This window comes from Theropithecus gelada, chromosome 3 (assembly GCF_003255815.1).
Source record: "Theropithecus gelada isolate Dixy chromosome 3, Tgel_1.0, whole genome shotgun sequence".
In the NCBI taxonomy this organism is placed as follows: domain Eukaryota; kingdom Metazoa; phylum Chordata; class Mammalia; order Primates; family Cercopithecidae; genus Theropithecus; species Theropithecus gelada.
The window spans coordinates 12,903,115-12,921,924 of NC_037670.1; the positions used below are offsets into that span (position 1 = coordinate 12,903,115).

An 18,810-nucleotide genomic window follows, 5' to 3' on the forward strand; every position below is an offset into this window, starting at 1 on the left:
AGGCATCAGCCACTATGCCCTGCCCTCACCATCCCTTCCAAATCCCATCTGCACCACTAGTGTGACGTTGGGCAGCTATATAGGCTCTGTTAGCCTCAGTTTCCCTATCTGTAAACTGAAGAGAATAGCAGTTCCTCTTGCCATTGAGGAGTCTTGGTGAGGGTTCACTAGGGCAATGCACATGAAGCAATTTGCCGGGGCCATGCCATGATGCCTCAGTGAATGAGGGCTGCTGCTCTTGCTTCTGCAGACACGTCCCTTAGTGTTGGTAAGGACAGAGTAGCAAGACCAGAGTGGAGGACAGAGAGGGAACGGCTGGAAGAACCCAGGGGCTTGTCAGGGAGAGTGGGGGCTGCAGGGGCTGGGGAGAAAGTGAGGGTAAAGGATGGATATAGGAGAAGAGGGGTATGACAGGTGAGGGAAGAGGTGAGACAGGTCAGGGAGGAGCTGAAGGACACTTCTGGGAAGCAGAGGGGGAGAAGGAAGTAGGCAGATGGGAACCCAGGTTGACCCAGGGACTGCAGAGCTCCCAGGGCCAGTCACTGGGCACCTGCTGGGGGTTCCTGGATGAGCTCGTGACTGTGAGAGATGCAAGATATGGGGCCCACCCTGAGGCACTAACGGGGACTCCAGGCAGAGACACATGACAAAGAGCGGGTGAGCCACACCCTGGAGAGATCAAATCTGCCTGGAGGTCATGGAGAGAGGCCAGGCTGGATCCCCAGTTTGGAGAAAGAATGAAGGATAATTAGAGGGTCTGGCAGATGCTGAGGCCTGAGGAGTGGGGGCGGGGCTGGATCTGGAGGGGACAGCAGATCAGATGTGGAGACAAGGGGAAGAGAAAAGGGGAGAGGTGGCAAAGGCCTGAGGAAGTGTTAGGGGCCAAAGAGAGAACTTAGGGGTCGTCAGAAGAAGTGGGGTCTGAGGTGCCAGGGACGACGTCACCAGTGATCATAAAAGCCTCACTGCCGTGGGCAAGGCAGGTGCCAGGGCAGCTGGACTCACCCTGGGTGATGGTGAGTTTAGTCCCCTCGATGGACTGCCACCGCTGCCTCCCTGATCTCCGTGTGTCCAGCTCGACTCGGCAGAAATACACAGACTGGTCCTCCTTCCGCAGGTTCCAGATCCTGAGGAGCCCGCGGTCCTGACCCTCTGTCCAGTTCAGAAAGAGCCGGTTCGAGTAATCCTTGTGAATGAAAGCTGGCCTTGTTCTGTAGAAGAACTGCCCGTGGAAGTCGCCCCGTCTCCAGAATATTTTCATGTTGGGAGCTGTGGCTAACTCCCAGGGGTGATAGAAGGAGAAGGGAATTTCCACGGAGCCACCCATAGGGGCTGAGAGGTGTTTTGGTTGAGTGACCCCATAAGGGCGGTTTGGACTGGATCCCGCGGAGCCACCTAGAGGTGGGAGGGAGAGAGTGGGGGAGAGACCTTGAAGCCACCGCAAGACACAAAGAGGGTGACCCCAGACCCTCCCGCACCTTCAGCCACAGGCAGTCGTGTGACAGGTGGCTGGACTGACTTCTGGCCTGGGTCTCCCACTCTTCAGGCATGGGAGAGAAAGGATGGGGGCACCTGCCCCTGTGGGACCTGCCCTTGTTTCCTGGTGGTGGGAGCCTGGGCCCTCCCCAAGATGTCCCACCTTTGTCTCGGGTTGACCTCTCCTGTGGTTTGGGCAGAGCCCACATCTGGGTGGTCCTGGGCACTCACCAGGCTGCAGAAATGCTGGCGGCAGCAGCAGGGGCAGCAGCAGCAGGGGCAGCAGCAGGAGCTGGCCCATGGCCTTGCTCTCCTCCAGGGGATGGGGAGACCAGCAGAGCCGTCCAGGCAGAGAGGGGCCCTGTGGTGGGGCCACCTGGAGGTTGAGGTGAGTCGGGGGAGCCGGGCTCAGGCTCTGCAGTGGGCTGTGGGGGCCAGGAGCCTTCCTCAAACCCGTGCACCTCCAGGGTGACCAGCACTTCCTTTATCCATCTGGTTTTTTTCCTCTTATTGCAAAAGGGCCTCCCTTGTGGTCAGTGTCAAGTCAGCCCTGCCCAAGGGCCCCAGTGCCTGTCCTCCTGCTGAGGGGCCGGGCCTGACCTTGGCTGGCTGGGCCCCTCCCACCTGGATCCCTGCAGCCCCACCTCACTCAGCTTCACTTCTCATCCTTCTCTCTGCCCAGGGCCAGCACAGGCTCTTTCAGGGAGAGGAAAGGCAGGCCTGAATCTCTGCCCTTCTGTGTCCCAGATTCAGTCCTCAGGGAGGAGGAGGAGGAAGCCGGTGGAGGTCACAGGCGCTCAGACCCCAGCCCAAGCACCAGAGTCCCCAGCTTGTCCTCTGTCCCTCTCCCTCCCCGGAAGGGACTTCCATGCAGTTCCCAGGCACCACCAGGGCCCAGCTGGCCTCTTCCCTTGGTGCAGGGACCACGACCTTGCTCAAGGGGTGAGGGGGCTGATGGTCCCCTACACAGACTGGTCCTTCTGGAGGCCACCCCTTCACCCCCTAGACATGAGACTGGATCTGCAGGCTCCCCTCTGACCTCCCCATCCTATGCAGGCGGGGACAGGGCTCCGAGAAGCACTGCCCCAGGCCATGTGACTTGCAGTGACAGTTCCAGGACTGGAGCCCCCTCTACCCAGATGTCTGGGGCTGGCTGAAGGGCAGAATCTCTGGGCCTCAACTTCTGAGTGCAGGACAGGAGGCTGTCCCTTCATACAGCACCTCAGGTCATTCCCTCCACACACCTGAGCCCTTGGCTGATCCAGAAGCTTCCTTGGACACAGAAGGAAGTGAAGGCTCAGAGCAGCAGTGGTCACCCCGCACACAATCCTGGGCCCATCTCTAACGGGTTTCTGCTGGCCTTTGCCTGGGGTAGTCGCTGGAGCGGGGAGCTTTGGTGGCCCACAGGGCTCCCTCCGTAGGAGGCTCTGCCCACCCTCTCCAGGGTGAGGTGGCCCCTCCAGCTAAGGGGCCGTGGGGGCAGGAAGACAGGATTTCGTCAGAGGAAATGGCATCAGCCTTCTTGAGACAGAAGCAGGCAGGGACGGGCCTCCCTTCTCTTCTCAGTCTCTTCCCTGGCCCCAGTAGGCTCCTCTGTGCTTCCCAGGGCCAGCCAGGTCAGCCCTCCCTCCCTCCCTTCACAGGCCAGAGGAAACATGTTCCCCTGTGCTCAGGAAACCCCTCCGTCTGAGCCAGGCCCTCAATGCCTCATTCTCCCCATTCAACCCACAGGAAAACGGAGGCACGGGGGCTTTGGGCTGAACTGGTCCCAGCTGGAAAGATGGGCTGAAGAGAGGACAAGGGGCCCCCTGGCTGTCTGGGCAGGGCCTCGAGAGGGTGGTCCGCCCTGCCTGAGGACCTGGCTGAAGGGTCACCTGCTTACCAGGCCGTCCAAGGTGGGGGCCACATAGAACTTACAGCCAACAGCCGCTGGGTAGCTCTGGAGGGCACATGCTTCCCAGGGTCTTCTGCCCCAGTGCTGCCACGTGTGATCTCCTTAGATACAAGGTCCACAATGATGTCACTTTCAGGCCCTGGACCCAGCTGAACCCCCATGGGAGATTCCTTTTGTGTCAGGATTTCTGCTCTGGGATGATGTGAGGTCTCCTGGGTTTGTTCATCCTCCCTCCCCCAACAGCAGTGACAGGACCTGGGACTGAGCCTGGGGCTGTGGCTCTCAGACAGGGCTCTGGGAGGAGGAGGAGGGCCTGGAGGAGGGCGGGATTCCAATGTGGGCGGAGCCTAAATGCAGCCCCTTAGCGCAGGTGCTCATGGGAGAGGCATGGGAAGTCGTGTGTGGGGAGCAGGGGCAGGGAGGGGGCGAGTACCCTGCACGGCATGATGAGACCCACTGCTTGGATGTCCCCACATTCCCGCAACAAGTATCCTCCTGTCCTCACTGGCCACATCCATCCCTGCCCCAGCCCCTTGCCCCTCCTTGGCACCCACCCTGTTCCTGCTTTCCTCTGATCCCAATAGATGTGGAGTTCACAAGCCAATTGTAACTTTCTTACAGTAACTCAAAGGACCTGGAATAGCCAACAGGCCTTTACAAATGAAGAATGAAGGTGGAAGATTTATAATACCTGACTTCAAGAGTTGCTGTAAAGCTTCTGTAATCAGGCTGTATTATCCTTAAGGTTCTAGAGTGTCCACAGACTGGAGTGTAGGGACACGATCACCATCGCTCCTGGATTGAAGCGATTTACTGACCTCAGACTCCCGAGTAGTGAAGACCACAGGCACACACCACCACACACGGATAATTTTTTTCTTTTTTTTTTTTGAGAGGTGGGGTCTTACTATGTTGTCTAGGCTGGTCTCTAGCTCCTGGGCTCCAGCAATCCTCCTGCCTTGGCCTCCCTCAGTGCTGGGATGACAGGTGTGAGCCACCTCACCCAGCCCCACTGTATTGCTGATATTCTGGCTTCTTGGACCTCCAAGACCAGAAAGAGGGACTGCCCCTGCCAGAGCCAACCAGTTGTTAAAGCTAGCAAATGACCCCTCTGAGAGTGTCCCTTTCTTTTTTTTTTCCGAAATGGAGTCTCGCTCTGTTGGCAGGCTGGAGTGCAGTGGCACAGCCTCAGCTCACTGCAACCTCCACCTCCCAGGTTCAAGTGATTCTCCTGCCTCAGCCTCCCAAGTTGCTGGGATTACAAGTGCATACCACCGTGCCCAACTAATTTTTGTATTTTTAATAGAGATGGGGATTCACCATGTTGGCCCAGATGGTCCCTGACCTTGTTATCTGCCCACCTCGGCCTCCCAAAGTGCTGGGATTACAGGCTTGAGCCGCAGTGCCTGGCTGAGTGTGCCTTTCATATGCAAACCAACTAATCCAGGGCCCCAACACTGAACCAGCTCTTCTAACTGCCTCTCACCTTTCAGGAGGCAGTATTTCTCTGCCTTCATCACCCTGGGCCGGGCACCAAATAACAAGTGACAGCCCCTAATCCCCAGAGCCTGCTAACATTATTCTAACTAGCCAATCCTAAACCTGCATACCCTTCCTTGCCTTTTCCATGGAAAGCATAACAAAAGGTCTCACCCCCATTTCCCCCTGGCTTCCTCTGCCCCCCGAGGGACTCTGGTGCTTTCCCAAGTGGCCCTGCATGGCTGTGTCTCTCATTTCTGGGGATCTGTGAGGATACACTGCTTCCCTCATGACCCTCATTTCCGTGGCCATACTTGATGGAAAGAATGGCAGGTGCATTTTGTTTTACTATTTTATTTATTATTATTATTATTATTATTATTATTATTATTATTATTATTTTGAGACGGAGTCTCACTCTGTCACCCAGGCTGCAATGCAGTGGCACTATCTCGGCTCACTGCAACCTCTGCCTCCCGGGTTCAAGCGATTCTCCTGCCTCAGCCTCCCGAGTAGCTGGGACTACAGGTGCCCACCACTATACCCAACTAATTTTTGTAGTTTTAGCAGAGATGGGGTTTGCCATGTTGGCCAGGCTGGTCTCGAACTCTTTACCTGAGGTGATACACCTGCCTAGGCCTCCCAAAGTGCTGAGGTTACAGGCGTGAGCCACCCAGCCCTGCCAGCAGGTGCATTTTATTTATTTTTATTTTTTTGAGACAGAGTCTCGCTCTGTCACCCAGGCTGGAGTGCAATGGCTCAATCTCGGCTCACTGCAAACTCCACCTCCCAAGTTCAAGCGATTCTCCTGCCTCAGCCTCCTGAGTAGCTGGGATTACAGGCACGTGCCACCATGCCCGGCTACTTTTTGTATTTTTAGTAGAGGTGGGTTTTCGCTATGTTGTTCAGGCTGGTCTCAACCTCCTGACCTCATGATCTGCCTGCCTCAGCCTCCCAAAGTGCTGGGATTACAGGTGTGAGACACCGTGCCCAGCCCAGCAGGTGCATTTTAAAAGAGCTTTTAACTCTCTGGACAATCCCAGGAGGCAGGCAGCATCTCTGTTATGGTCCTCAATTCATACAGAGAGAAACGGAGGCCCTGAGGGGGGTTCTCAGCCTGGCCTGAGGTCACATGGCCCATGAACATCCACTGTGGCATCAGGACTGAGCCGAGGGCCTGTGCGGCCGACCACTTCCCCATTCAGTGACATCAGCCGGCAGTCCTCTGGGCCTCTGTGACAACCACGCTTCCCTTTTCTGTGTTGTCTTCCTTCTGCACAGGGAGGTGCTTGAGGGCTGGGGCACTGGCTGGTGTCGCTTTGGGTCCTTGTCACCCAGTGCAGTGTGCCGGGCAATCAGTGCTGACCAAATGTGTATGGAGGGCGTGGAGGAATCTTCAAGGGGTAGGGATCAGGCGACGATCATTTTCAGTAGAGATGGAGTTTCACCATATTGGCCAGGTTTTTTGTTTTGTTTTGTTTCGTTTTGTCTTTTTTTGAGACAGCGTCTCTCTCTGTCACCCAGGCTGGAGTCCAGTGGTGCAATCACAACTCACTGCGGCCTCAATTGCCGCTTGAGGGCTCAATTGATTCTCCCACCTCGGCCTCAAAATGTGCTGGGGTTACAGGCAGGAGCCACTGTGCCTGGCCCATTCATGCCTTTATAGTGAAGCCCATAAAAACCCAAAAGGGATGCAGAGGGCTTCTGGATAACTGAACTCATGGAGCTTCCTAGAGGGTGCAGCACCTGGGGAAGACATGGAAGCTCTGCACACCTTCCCCCAGGCCTCTCTCTGTGTATCTCTTGTATCTGGCTGTTCATCACTATCCTTTGTAATATCCTATGTTTTTATTTTGAGACACGGTCTCGCTATGTTGCCCAGGTTGGTCTCAAACTCCTGTGCTCAAGTAAACCTCCCAGCTCAGCCTCTCGAAGTGCAGAGATCACAGGCATGAGCCCTGGCGCCAGGCCCTATAATATCCTTTATAAGGGGGCACATGTGAGTAAAGGGTTTCCCTGAGTTCTAGGTACCATTCTAGAAAATTAACTGAACCCAAGGAGGGGATCATGGGAACCTCAATTTTTATAGCCCTGTGTCAGAAGCACAGGCACCACGTGAGCTTTTGACTGGCATCTGATGCGGGAGCAGCCTTGTGGAACTGAGCCCCCAACCCGTGCAATCACAGGAAGCAGCCGATTTGCTGTACTAGCCTTGGCCACCACACCATCTCTGACAGTGTTCCTGCCCTGCCCACTCCTTAATGATTACCTTTCAGCCAGGCACGGTGGCTCACGCCTGTAATTGCAGCTATTTGGGAAACTGAAGCTGGAGGATTGCTTGAGCCCAGGAGTTTGAGACCAGCCTAGACAACTTGGCGAAACCCCAGTACCACTAAAAAATACAAACATTAGCTGAGTGTGGGCGTGCACGCCTGTAATCCCAACTACTTGGGAAGCTGAGGCACGAGAATGGCTTGAACCCAGGAGGCAGAGGTTGCAGTGGGAGCTGAGATTGCGCCACTGCACTCCAGCCTGGGTAATGACAGAGTGAGGCTCTGTCTCAAAAAAAAAAAAAAAAAGATTTCCCTTCTTAAACTTGCTTCCAACTGCCTTAAATCTGTGAGCGCCATCTGTTACTAGCGGGGATACTCCCTGAATCACGACTGGACACAGATACTGCAGAGCAGGAAGGGGCACTTGGCAGCCACGTGGGAGATGCACAGGGAAGTGTCAGCAGCATTTCACACTGTTTATTCCCCAAAACCCCTGCCATAGGAGAAGACAGCCACTGTACAGATTGGAAAATGTGGACGAGGAGAAAAGGGGTGTATGGTAAGCAAAATAAATTGTAGTTTTCCATCCTTGGGGAAGACAAAGGAACTCTTAGCACTGCTATAATGAACAGCCCCCGAATGCCAGTGATTTAATTCAGTGGAGTTCAGACCTCATTCCTGTGTCACTGCAGAGTGGATGCTCCTGGATGAAGGCTCTGGTAGGTATCTCTCCTCCAGTTGGTGATTCAGGGACCCAGGCTCCTTCTGCCTTGCGGCTCTGCCTTTTTTAGGTCCTCAGGATGCTCTCCATGTATCTTGCCAATGGGGAGCCAGTGTGGAGTACTCACAAGCGGGTCTCACAGCACGTCCTCCGGGGCTAATACACATCCCTTCTCCCCACATCCTGTTGGTTGGAAGTCACTGCTTGGCGCCCTGCTATCTGCAGGAGGGGAAGTGTTTTTAGATGCAGGGCCAGGATTATTACAGCGAGGCAAGCAAGGCAATTGCTTCAGAGATCAGATTTAAGTGGGTGGTGGCAAAAACTCAGGAGAATTTGTGGCAGGCTGGGCTTGTGGGGTTCTTAGCAGCACACTCCCTGTGGAGTGGCCCCCTGCCCGCACCTGCACCCCCCACCCCCTTAGGGAGGCCCAGCACTCACCTGGCTGGAGTTGTGGCTTTAGTCTGCTGCTGACCTGTAGGGAGACCAACAGTGAGTCAGGGTGGCATCCAGGTGGTGGCAGTCTCCATCCCACCTTCTCTGCTGTGCCCTAGGCTGAGGCCCTCCTTAGAGGGACCAGAGCAGCAGAGCAGCTCCATGCAAACCCATCAGGAAGGGCCTGGGACTCAGCCGGCACCCTGAGGCAACCCCCCGACCTGTCCTCCCTGTTGTCCACCACATCACCTCCTGAAACCGGCACCCCCCAACCTTGATACCCTCTGTTGGCTTCCTTCACTCTTGAGCTCTCCGCTCACCCCCAACCTGGCTCCCTCCACCGCTGAGCCCTCGCCCACCCATCTCTTCCCTCCCTTCCCTTCCCTTGGCATATGCACCCCAACCTCTCCCTCCAAGTCCTCAGGGAGACTATGCCTGTGGTTTCCTTCTGGCCGTCGGCTGGGTCTGCCCTCCAGCCTTGGGAGCCTCATGCTTGGGACTCATGTTTGCGGCTGTTCAAGTTCTGATGCCACCACTAGGACCCCCTCCCCTCTGTCTGGTCTCACCCTGAATCTTCTGCTGCCTATTCCACTGTGCCCTGCCCCTCTTGTCCCCCTGGAATCCTTGCGGCACTTCCCAAACACTGGGCCCCTGGTCCACAGACATCCCCTCCACCATCCAGCCTCCTCCCGGGAGGGTTCAGCGTCCACAGAGACACCTTCTGAACCCAGGCCTCACGGCACCCCTCAATTCCGGGGGCCTTCCCTTCCACTTCTATAGGTTGTTTTTTAATGTTGGGATTGGGAACTCTGAAATATTAACTGCTAGTATCATTTTCATGTTGCAACTTTTACTCCTTCCAGCGTAACACCTAGGCCGGGTGCTGTGGCTCACGCTGGTGATAATCCCAGGATTGGGAGGCCAAGGTGGACAGATCACCTGAGGCCAGGAGTTCGAGATCAGCCTGGACAATATGGTGAAAACCCGTCTCTACTAAAATTACAAAAATTAGCCGGGTGTAGTGATGTGTGCCTGTAGTCCCAGCTACTCAGGAGGCTGAAGTAGGAGAACTGCTTGACCCTGGGAGGTGGAGGTTGTAGTGAGCCAAGATCGCACCACTGCACTCCAGCCTGGGTGACAAAGTGAGACTCTGTCTCAAAAAAAAAAAAACACCTAGAATTTACCATCCTAACCATTGCTTAGTGTACAGTTTGGCAGTGTTAAGTGTATTCACATGGTTGTGAGACAGATCTCCAGAACATTTTCACCTTTCGAAACTGAAACTCAAAAGTCCTCTTTCTTTTCTTTTTTTTTTTTTTGAGACAGAGTCTTGCTCTGTCACCCAGGCTGCTATGCAGTGACGTGATCTCAGCTCACTGCAACCTCCATGTCCTGGGTTCCAGTGATTCTCCTGCCTCAGGCTGCTGAGTAGATGGGATTACAGGTGCCCGCCACCATACCCAGCTAATTTTTTGTATTTTTAGTAGAGCTAATTTTTTGTATTTTTAGTAGAGACAGGGTTTCGCCATGTTGGCCAGGCTGGGCTTGAACTCCAGATCTCAAGTGATCCACCCACCTCGGCCTTCCAAGGCATGTCTCTCACAGGCGTGAGCCACCACACTGGGCCAGTAAAACTGAAACTCTATGTTCTTCAAATGTTAACTCTCCATTCCCATCTCCTCTATGCCCCTGACAACCACCTTTCCTGTTTCTAGGAATCTGGCTACTCTAGATACTCATATAAATGGAATCAGACATTATTTATCTTGTTGTAACTAGCTTATTTCGCTTAGCATAATGTCTTCAAGACTCATTTATACTAGAGCATGTGTAAGAATTTCCTTCCCTTTAAAGGTTGAGGCCAGGCACAGTGGCTCACACCTATAATCCTAGCACTTTGGGAGGCCGAGGTGGGTGGATCCCCTAAGGTCGGAGTTCGAGACCAGCCTGGCCAACATGGTGAAACCCCATCTCTACTGAAAATGCAAGAAGTAGCTGGGCGTGGTGGCACACACCTGTGATCCCAGTTACTCGGGAGGCTGAGCCAAGAGAATCGCTTGAACCCGGGAGGTGGAGGTTGCAGTGAACTGAGATTGCACTGAACTGAGATTGCACTGAACTGAGATTGTACTGCTGCACTCCAGCCTGGGTGACAAAGCAGGACTTTGTCTCAAAATAAATAACTAAATAAAAAAGATTTAATAATATTCTTTTTTCAGAACTTTTTTTTTTTTTTAATAGACAGGATCTTACTCTGTCACCCAGGATGGAGTGCAGTGGCACAATCATAGCTCACTACACCCTCAACCTCCTGGGCTCAGATCATTCTCCCAACCTCAGTTTCCCAAGCAGCTGGGACTACAGACACCATACTTTGTTTGATGGACATTTCAGTTGATTCTACATTTGGGGTATTTTGAGTAATGCTACTACAAACATCGGTGTGCAAACCCCTCTTCCTGACCCTGCTTTCAATTTGTTGAATATATGCCCAGAAGTGAGATTGTTGGATCATATGGTAGTTCTACTTTTAATATTGCGGAGGCTAAGGCAACTCCATCTTGGAGGCTAATCTGCCATGGCAGCTTCTGATTAACTCCAGTTTTGGGAAGGCCTCTAAGATTTCCAGTTGATCTATGATTCCTTGTGTAAGAGCAGGTACATATCATAAATCCTGCCCTGGAGTGAAACAACTTTGATATGATCATACTTCAACTGTGGAGTACAAACCGTCCTTCCCCTGTGGAGTGCAAACCGTCCTTCCCCTGTGGAGTGCAAACCGTCCTTCCCCTGTGGAATACAAACCGTGGGTGTGGGGGTAATGGTGCAAGGACCCACCATCTTGTCTCATTACCCTATGTTTTCTCCTGTATTTTCTTCTAGACATTGGGCAGTTTTGGGTCTTACGTTGAGGTCTTTAATCCATTTTCAGTTAATTTTTTGTATGTGGTATAAGGTAGAGATGCACCTCTATGTTTTGCATGAGGGTATCCAGCTTTCTCAACACCATTTGTTGAAGAAATGATTCTTCGCTGAGTGGTCATCTTGGCATCCTTGTGGAGGATCATTTGACTATCTATGTGAGGGTTTATTTGTGGGCTCCTCTGTATTCTATTCCGCTGGTCTATTTACATCTTTTTTTTTTTTTTTGGCAGAGTTTCACTCTTGTTGCCCAGGTTGGAATGCAATGGCGTGATCTCGGCTCACTGCAACCTCTGCCTCCCGGGTTCAAGTGATTCTCCTGCCTCACTCTCCCGAGTAGCCGGGAGTACAGGCATGAGACACCGCACCCAGCTAATTTTTAATTTTTGGTAGAGATGGGGCTTCTCCACGTTGGTCAGGCTGGTCTCAAACTCCCAATCTCAGGTGATCCGCCCAGCTCGGCCTCCCAAAGTGCTGGGATGACAGGCGTGAGCCACTGCACCCAGCCTATTTATGTCTTTATTTCAGTACCATATTATTTTGATTACCATAGTTTTTAATATATTCTGAAATCAGGGAATGCGTGTCCTCTAACTCTGTTCACCTTTCTAAAGATTATTTTGGTTTGTGGTAGTGCTTTCAGATTCCATTTGAATTTCTGGATGAATTTTCTGTTTGAGCAAAAAAAAATGCCATTGGGGTTTTCATAGGATTTGCACTGGATCTGAAGATTGTTGTTGGTGGCGTGGACACCTTGACGATATTAATTCTTCCATTCCACAAACAGGAATGTCATCCACTTATTTGTGTCTTCTTCTCATTTGTTCAGAAATGTTTTGTAGTTTCAGTGTACAAGTCTTTCATTTCCCTGGTTAGGTTTATTCCAAAGATCTTACTTTATTTTTTGACATTATTGTAAGTGGAATTGTTTTCTTAATTTTCTTTTCAGAGTGTTTATGGTTAGTGCAAAAAATGCAGTACATTTTTGCTTGTATGTTAAATTGGTTTCCTGGAACTTTGCTGAATTCATTCGTTCAACAGGTATTTTTGTGCAATACTTAGGATTTTCTACATATGAGATCTTGTCACCTGCAAACAGAGATCATTTTGCTTGTTCCTTTTCAAATTAGATGCCTTTTTATTCTTTGCTTAATTGCTCTGGCTAGGACTTCAAATCTTTTTTTTTTTTTTTAAGTAGAGATGGGGTTTTGCCATGTTGGCCAGGGTGGTCTCAAACTCGTAGCCTCAAGTAATCCACCTTACCTCGACTTCCAAAAGTGGTGGGATAACAGGTGTGAGCCACTGTGCCTGGCCTGACTTCAAATCCTATGTTGAATAGAAGTAGTGAGATAGGGCATCCTTCTCTTCTTGTTCCTGATCTTGGAGGCGAATATTTCAGTCTTTCACCTAAAATGACTGAAAGACTTTCAGCTGTGGGCTTTGCATGACTGACCTTTATTATGTTGCAGTATATTCCTTCTTTCCTTCTTTTCCTGGTTTGTGGAGTTTTTTACCAGGAAAGGGTGTTCAAGCTGGGCACCGTGGCTCAGCCTGTAATCCCAGCACTTTGGGAGGCCAAGGCGGGTTGATCAGTTGAGGTCAGGAGTTCGAGACCAGCCTGGCTAATATAGTAAAACCACGTTTCTTCCAAAAATAAAAAATTAGCCGGGCATAGTGGTGCGTGCCTGTAATCCCAGCTCCTCAGAAGGCTAAGGCGGAAGAATCGCTTGAACCTGGGAGGCAGAAGTTGCAGTGAGCTGAGATGGCACCGCTGCACTCCAGGCTGGGCAACAGAGTGAGGCTCCAACTCAAAAAAAAAAAAAAAAAGAAAGGAAAGAGTATTCAATCTTGTCCGATGTTTTTTCTGCAGCAGTTGAGATGATCATGTGGGTTTTGTCCTTCTTTCTGTTAATGGGGTGCACTACACTGATTAATTTTCCTGTCTTGGGTGATACCTGCATTCCAGGACTAACTCCAACTTGGTCATGGTGTACAATCCTTTTAACGTGCTGTCAAAGCTGGTTTGCTAGAATTTTGCTGAAGATTTTTCCATCAATATTCACCGGCCTTTTCGTCTGTATTTTGTGTGTTGTTTTCTTGCAGGGTCTTTATCTGGCTCTCAGATCATGGTGTTGCTGACCTCACAGAACGAACCTGGAAGTGTTCCCTCTGTCTTTGGTCATTATCCCGCCCTGCCTCTTGTTGAACCTCATTGACTCTTGTTCCTTTGTGATCTCCTATTTGCAGATTCTCCAAGCTTCCTACCGGTCCCCCTGCTCTCCATTCCTGCTCTCTCACTAGCTCCTGGACCTTCTGTGATCTCCTGATCTCCTGATTTTCTGCTGGAATCACAGGTGTGAGCCACTGCACCCGGCAAAAAATTTTTTATATAGTTAAATTTATCAATATTTTAATACATGGCTCCTGGGTTTGGTCATACTGAGACTGTCTCCACTCTATGGTTATAAAATAATCTCACGTGCTTCCATGAGGAAGTTGAGGCACACAGCCTTTGTATTCGCGAGCCTGTTCCCTGGTGAGGGTGTGAGGCCGGGATCTGGCTGCAGGCAGCCCCGACCCCAAGCTCCTCCCCTCTGTGCTTTCCTAGCTGATAGGGTGAATCTCCTTTCATTGAAGACTTTCTTTTTTTTCTTTTTATAGACGGAGTCTCGCTCTGTCACCCTGACTGGAGTGCAGTGTCACCATCTTGGCTTACTGCAGCCTCCGCCTCCCAGGTTCAAGCAATTCTCCTGCCTCAGCTTCCTGAGTAGCTGGGACTACAGGTGTGCGCCTCCACGCCCAGCTAATTTTTTGTGTTTTTAATTGAGACGGGGTTTCACCATTTTGGCCAGGCTGGTCTTGAACGCCTGACCTCAGGTGATCCACCCGCCTTGGCCTCCCAAAGTGCTGGGATCACAGGCGTCAGCCACTGTGCCTGGCCTGAAGACTTTCGTGATGGTAACTTACTGTCAGGTTTGGAGGATATTGAGGTAGAACTCATTGATGCCTGGAGCCTTGTCCTCTCTTTTGAACTGGGAATGTGTACATCCAAGTTTCCAAAGGACAACTCTGCTGAGATGCCACACATGGATCTCCAGTATAACAGATTCCAAACTGGCTGGGTGAGGTGGCTCAAGCTTGTAATCCCAGCACTTTGGGAGGCTGAGTTGGGCGGATCACGAGGTCAGGAGATCGAGACCATCCTGGCTAACACAATGAAACCCCGTCTCTACTAAAATTACAAAAAACTAGCTAGGCGTGGTGGCAGGCGCCTGTAGTCCCAGCTACTCAGGAAGCTGAGGCAGGAGAATGGCGTGAACCCAGGAGGCGGAGCTTGCAGTGAACTGAGATTGTGCCACTGCACTCCAGTCTGGGCAACAGAACAAAACTCCATCTCAAAAAATAAACAAACAAAAAAACAAAACAAAACAAGACAAAAAAAACAAAAACAAAAACAAATTCCAAACTAAACGAGGCATCGTTCCCCTCCAAACATAGTCTCCTCCTCTATTGTCTACTGTACTTGATGGTTTCATCACAGCCCCATGCACCCAAGTGGAAACGGATGCTTCTTCCTGCTCCCTCGCCCCTACAGCAATCAATCTCATTGGTTTTTATTACTTAATATTTTCTAGGATCTGGCCCTTTCCCTCTCTCTGCCTCACCCCTGCACTGCACTGACCCAGCCTGGCCCACCTCTGCCCGCTGCTCCACAGACCAAGGTCTCCCATGGGGAGCTGAGGTCACCCTTTGCTGCCTCACGCTGCCTCTGGGATCAGAGGCTATTGGATGTGATTTCCAAGGTTGTCTCCTCTCCTCTCCTGCCTCCTCCACCAGCATCAAGCTTCCTACAGCTCCTGGAACGGTTTCCTCCACCTGCAAGGAAAGTGAGTGACCTCTACACCACCCTCACCTCTTGCCAAGCTAATTCTTTTCTTCTCTGAGACATCTGCAGATGTCACCTCCTCTGGGAAGTCCTCCCTGATTACCTCTCTCTCCTCCTACCCTTGTTTAGCAATACCATAGCTCTTTCTCAATGAAGCAATTAGTCCTTGAGGCAACTGACAACTCCACACCCCCAGTTCCCTGAGAACAGAGCCTGTGCTTTATCTACTTTGCTTCTCCAGTTTCAAGCCAGGCCGTGGCAGGTGGGCAGTCAGCCAGTGCCTGCTGAGCTCAGCCCAATTCTGGTCACTTCTCCTCTCTCTGTCCTTTTCCCAGGGCAGACCCTCCCCTCCCCAGGAACCTTCAGGGGAGGGTAGATGATTGATGACTGAGAGAGAAGTAGTTGGGGGGATCCAGCTGTGTAGAGAGGACTGGGGGCTCTCTTTCTTTTCTTTTTGAGACGGAGTCTCGCTTTGTCGCCCAGGCTGGAGTGCAGTGGCGCAATCTCGGCTCACTGCAAGCTCCGCCTCCCAGGTTCCCGCCATTCTCCTGGCTCAGCCTCCCAAGTAGCTGGGACTACAGGCGCCCACAACCGCGCCCGGCTAATTTTTTGTATTTTTAGTAGAGACGGGGTTTCACCGTGGTCTCGATCTCCTGACCTTGTGATCCGCCCACCTCGGCCTCCCAAAGTGCTGGGATTACAGGTGTGAGCCACCGCGCCCGGCTCTTTCTTTCTTTCTTTTTTTTTTTTTTTTTTGAGACGGAGTCTTGTTCTGTCACCAGGCTGGAGTGCAGTGATGGGATCTTGAGTCACTGCAACCTCTGCCTCCAGGGTTCAAGCGATTCTCCTGCCTCAGCCTCCTGAGTAGCTGGTCCTACAAGCGTGTGCCACCATGTCCAGCTAATTTTTGTATTTTTAGTAGAGATGGGGTGTCACCATGTTGGCCAGGATGGTCTCAATCTCTTGACCTCATGATCCACCCGCCCTTGGCCTCCCAAAGTGCTTGCTGGGATTATAGGCGTGAGCCACTGCACCCAGGCTGGGGGTTCTCACAGTGACCCTGCATGACTCCACTGCAGGAGCCCCCGAGATGCAGAAGCCCCAGCACAGGCCACGGAGTTGGCCTCAGTGGGCTTGAGGGGAGCCAGCAGGGTCTGCGTATTTCTGAAATCCCTTAGCTGCAGGTGGGCTCTGAGAAACCCCAGCTTGGAGGCTTGAGGAGACAGCATGTCCTGGGCACTTACCTTTCCTTCTTTTCCACCTGAGGAGGCACAGCAGTCCCAAAGTGACAGTTTTGAGCACAGCAACAGCCAATGCCACACTGATAGCAGTGTCCAGATTTAGGTGCCATGATTCTGAGTGCCCTTTGCCTTCTGTGACCCTGAGTCCAGCTGTGGTGGTTGCACTGCTGGGCCTCCAGGTGGTGGTGGTCGTGACAGCTGGGGAGAGATGAGGAATGAGCAGACCCTCTTCTGGGGGTGCGGGGCATCAGGGTGAAAGGCATGGTGTGCTGCTTTCTAGATTGGGGGACATTCAGGATGAGCAAGCCGCTCTCAGAAGCCCACACAGGGAAGGGGTAGCAAGGTGAAATGCTGACAGCTCTCAATCCAGACAACTGGGTTTAAATGTGAAGACATCACCAGTCACCAAAAACCCTGACTGCAGTGGGCAAGGCACGTGCCGGGGCAGCTGGACTCACCCTGGGTGATGGTGAGTTTGGTCCCCTCGGTGGACTGCCACCGCTGCCTCCCTGATCTCCGTGTGTCCAGCTCGACTCGGCAGAAATACACAGACTGGTCCTCCTTCCGCAGGTTCCAGATCCTGAGGAGCCCGCAGTCCTGACCCTCTGTCCAGTTCAGAAAGAGCCGGTTCGAGTAATCCTCGTGAATGAAAGCTGGCCTTGTTCTGTAGAAGAACTGCCCGTAGAAGTCGCCCCGTCTCCAGGATATTTTCATGTTGGGAGCTGTGGCTAACTCCCAGGGGTGATAGAAGGAGAAGGGAATTTCCACAGAGCCACCCATAGGGGCTGAGAGGTGTTTTGGTTGAGTGACCCCATAAGGGCGGTTTGAACTGGATCCCGTGGAGCCACCTAGAGGTGGGAGGGAGAGAGTGGGGGAGAGACCTCGAAGCCACCGCAAGACACAAAGAGGGTGACCCCAGACCCTCCCGCACCTTCAGCCACAGGCAGTCGTGTGACAGGTGGCTGGACTGACTTCTGGCCTGGGTCTCCCACTCTTCAGGCATGGGAGAGAGAGGATGGGGGCACCCGCCCCTGTGGGACCCACCCTTGTTTCCTGGTGGTGGGAGCCTGGGCCCTCCCTAAGATGTCCCACCTTTGTCTCGGGTTGGCCCCTCCTGTGGTTTGGGCAGAGCCCACATCTGGGTGGTCCTGGGCACTCACCAGGCTGCAGAAATGCTGGCGGCAGCAGCAGGGGCAGCAGCAGCAGGGGCAGCAGCAGGAGCTGGCCCATGGCCTTGCTCTCCTCCAGGGGATGGGGAGACCAGCAGAGCCGTCCAGGCAGAGAGGGGCCCTGTGGTGGGGCCACCTGGGGGTTGAGGTGAGTGGGGGGAGCCGGGCTCAGGCTCCGCAGAGGGCTGTGGGGGCCGGGAGCCTTCCTCAAACCCGTGCACCTCCAGGATGACCAGCACTTCCTTTATCCATCTGGTTTTTTCCCTCTTATTGCAAAAGGGCCTCCCTTGTGGTCAGTGTCAAGTCAGCCCTGCCCAAGGGCCCCAGTGCCTGTCCTCCTGCTGAGGGGCCAGGCCTGACCTTGGCTGGCTGGGCCCCTCCCACCTGGATCCCTGCAGCCTCACCTCACTCAGCTTCACTTCTCATCCTTCTCTTTGCCCAGGGCCAGCACAGGCTCTTTCAGGGAGAGGAAAGGCAGGCCTGATTCTCTGCCCTTCTGTGTCCCAGATTCAGTCCTCAGGGAGGAGGAGGAGGAAGCCGGTGGAGGTCACAGGCGCTCAGTCCCCAGCCCAAGCACCAGAGTCCCCAGCTTGTCTTCTTTCCCTCTCTCTCTCCGGCAGGGACTCCCATGCAGTCCCCAGGCACCACCAGGGCCCAGCTGGCCTCTTCCCATGCCAGGCCTGCTCCCTTGATGCAAGCACCCCACCTTGTTCAAGGGGTGAGGGGGCTGATGGTCCCCTACACAGACTGGTCCTTCTGGAGGCCACCCCTTCACCTCCTAGACGTGAGACTGGATCTGCAGGCTCCCCTCTGCCCTCCCCATCCTACACAGGCAGGGACAGGGCTCCAAGAAGCCCTGCCCCAGGCCACGTGACTTGCAGTGGCAGTTCCAGGACCGGAGCTCCCTCTACCCAGATGTCTGGGGCTGGCTGAAGGGCAGAATCTCTGGGCCTCAACTTCTGAGTGCAGGACAGGGGGCCACCCCTTCATACAGCACCTCAGGTCATTCCCTCCACACACCTGAGCCCTTGGCTGATCCAGAAGCTTCCTTGGACACAGAAGGAAGTGAAGGCTCAGAGCAACAGTGGGCACCCCGCACACAGTCCTGGGCCCATCTCTAACGGGTTTCTGCTGGCCTTTGCCTGGGGTGGTCGCTGGAGCGGGGAGCTTTGGTGGCCCACAGGGCTCCCTCCGTAGGAGGCTCTGCCCACCCTCTCCAGGGTGAGGTGGCCCCTCCAGCTAAGGGGCCGTGGGGGCAGGAAGACAGGATTTCGTCAGAGGAAATGGCATCAGCCTTCTTGAGACAGAAGCAGGCAG

General features: G+C 53.1%; 1 protein-coding gene across 7 annotated transcripts in view; it reads right to left on the bottom strand.

Moving 5' to 3' along the window:
- Positions 1–17,777, bottom strand: part of LOC112621400 (paired immunoglobulin-like type 2 receptor alpha) — a 42,215-nt gene extending 24,438 nt beyond the window's left edge. The window contains exons 1-4 of one of the 7 annotated variants that reach the window (XM_025380809.1): positions 17,485–17,777; positions 16,783–17,172; positions 16,328–16,522; positions 7,580–8,062 (exon numbers count right to left, since the gene is read on the bottom strand). In XM_025380809.1, coding sequence (XP_025236594.1) covers positions 7,980–8,062; positions 16,328–16,522; positions 16,783–17,172; positions 17,485–17,554 — 738 coding nt within the window. In that variant the 5' untranslated portion in view covers positions 17,555–17,777 and the 3' untranslated portion in view covers positions 7,580–7,979. Of the gene's footprint in view, positions 1–1,005; positions 1,396–1,707; positions 1,989–7,579; positions 8,063–8,281; positions 8,316–15,985; positions 16,523–16,782; positions 17,173–17,484 lie in introns of those variants that run through there. The other 6 variants (XM_025380810.1, XM_025380808.1, XM_025380813.1 and 3 more) reach the window with 6 other exon arrangements.
- Between the last annotated feature and the right edge of the window lie 1,033 nt (positions 17,778–18,810).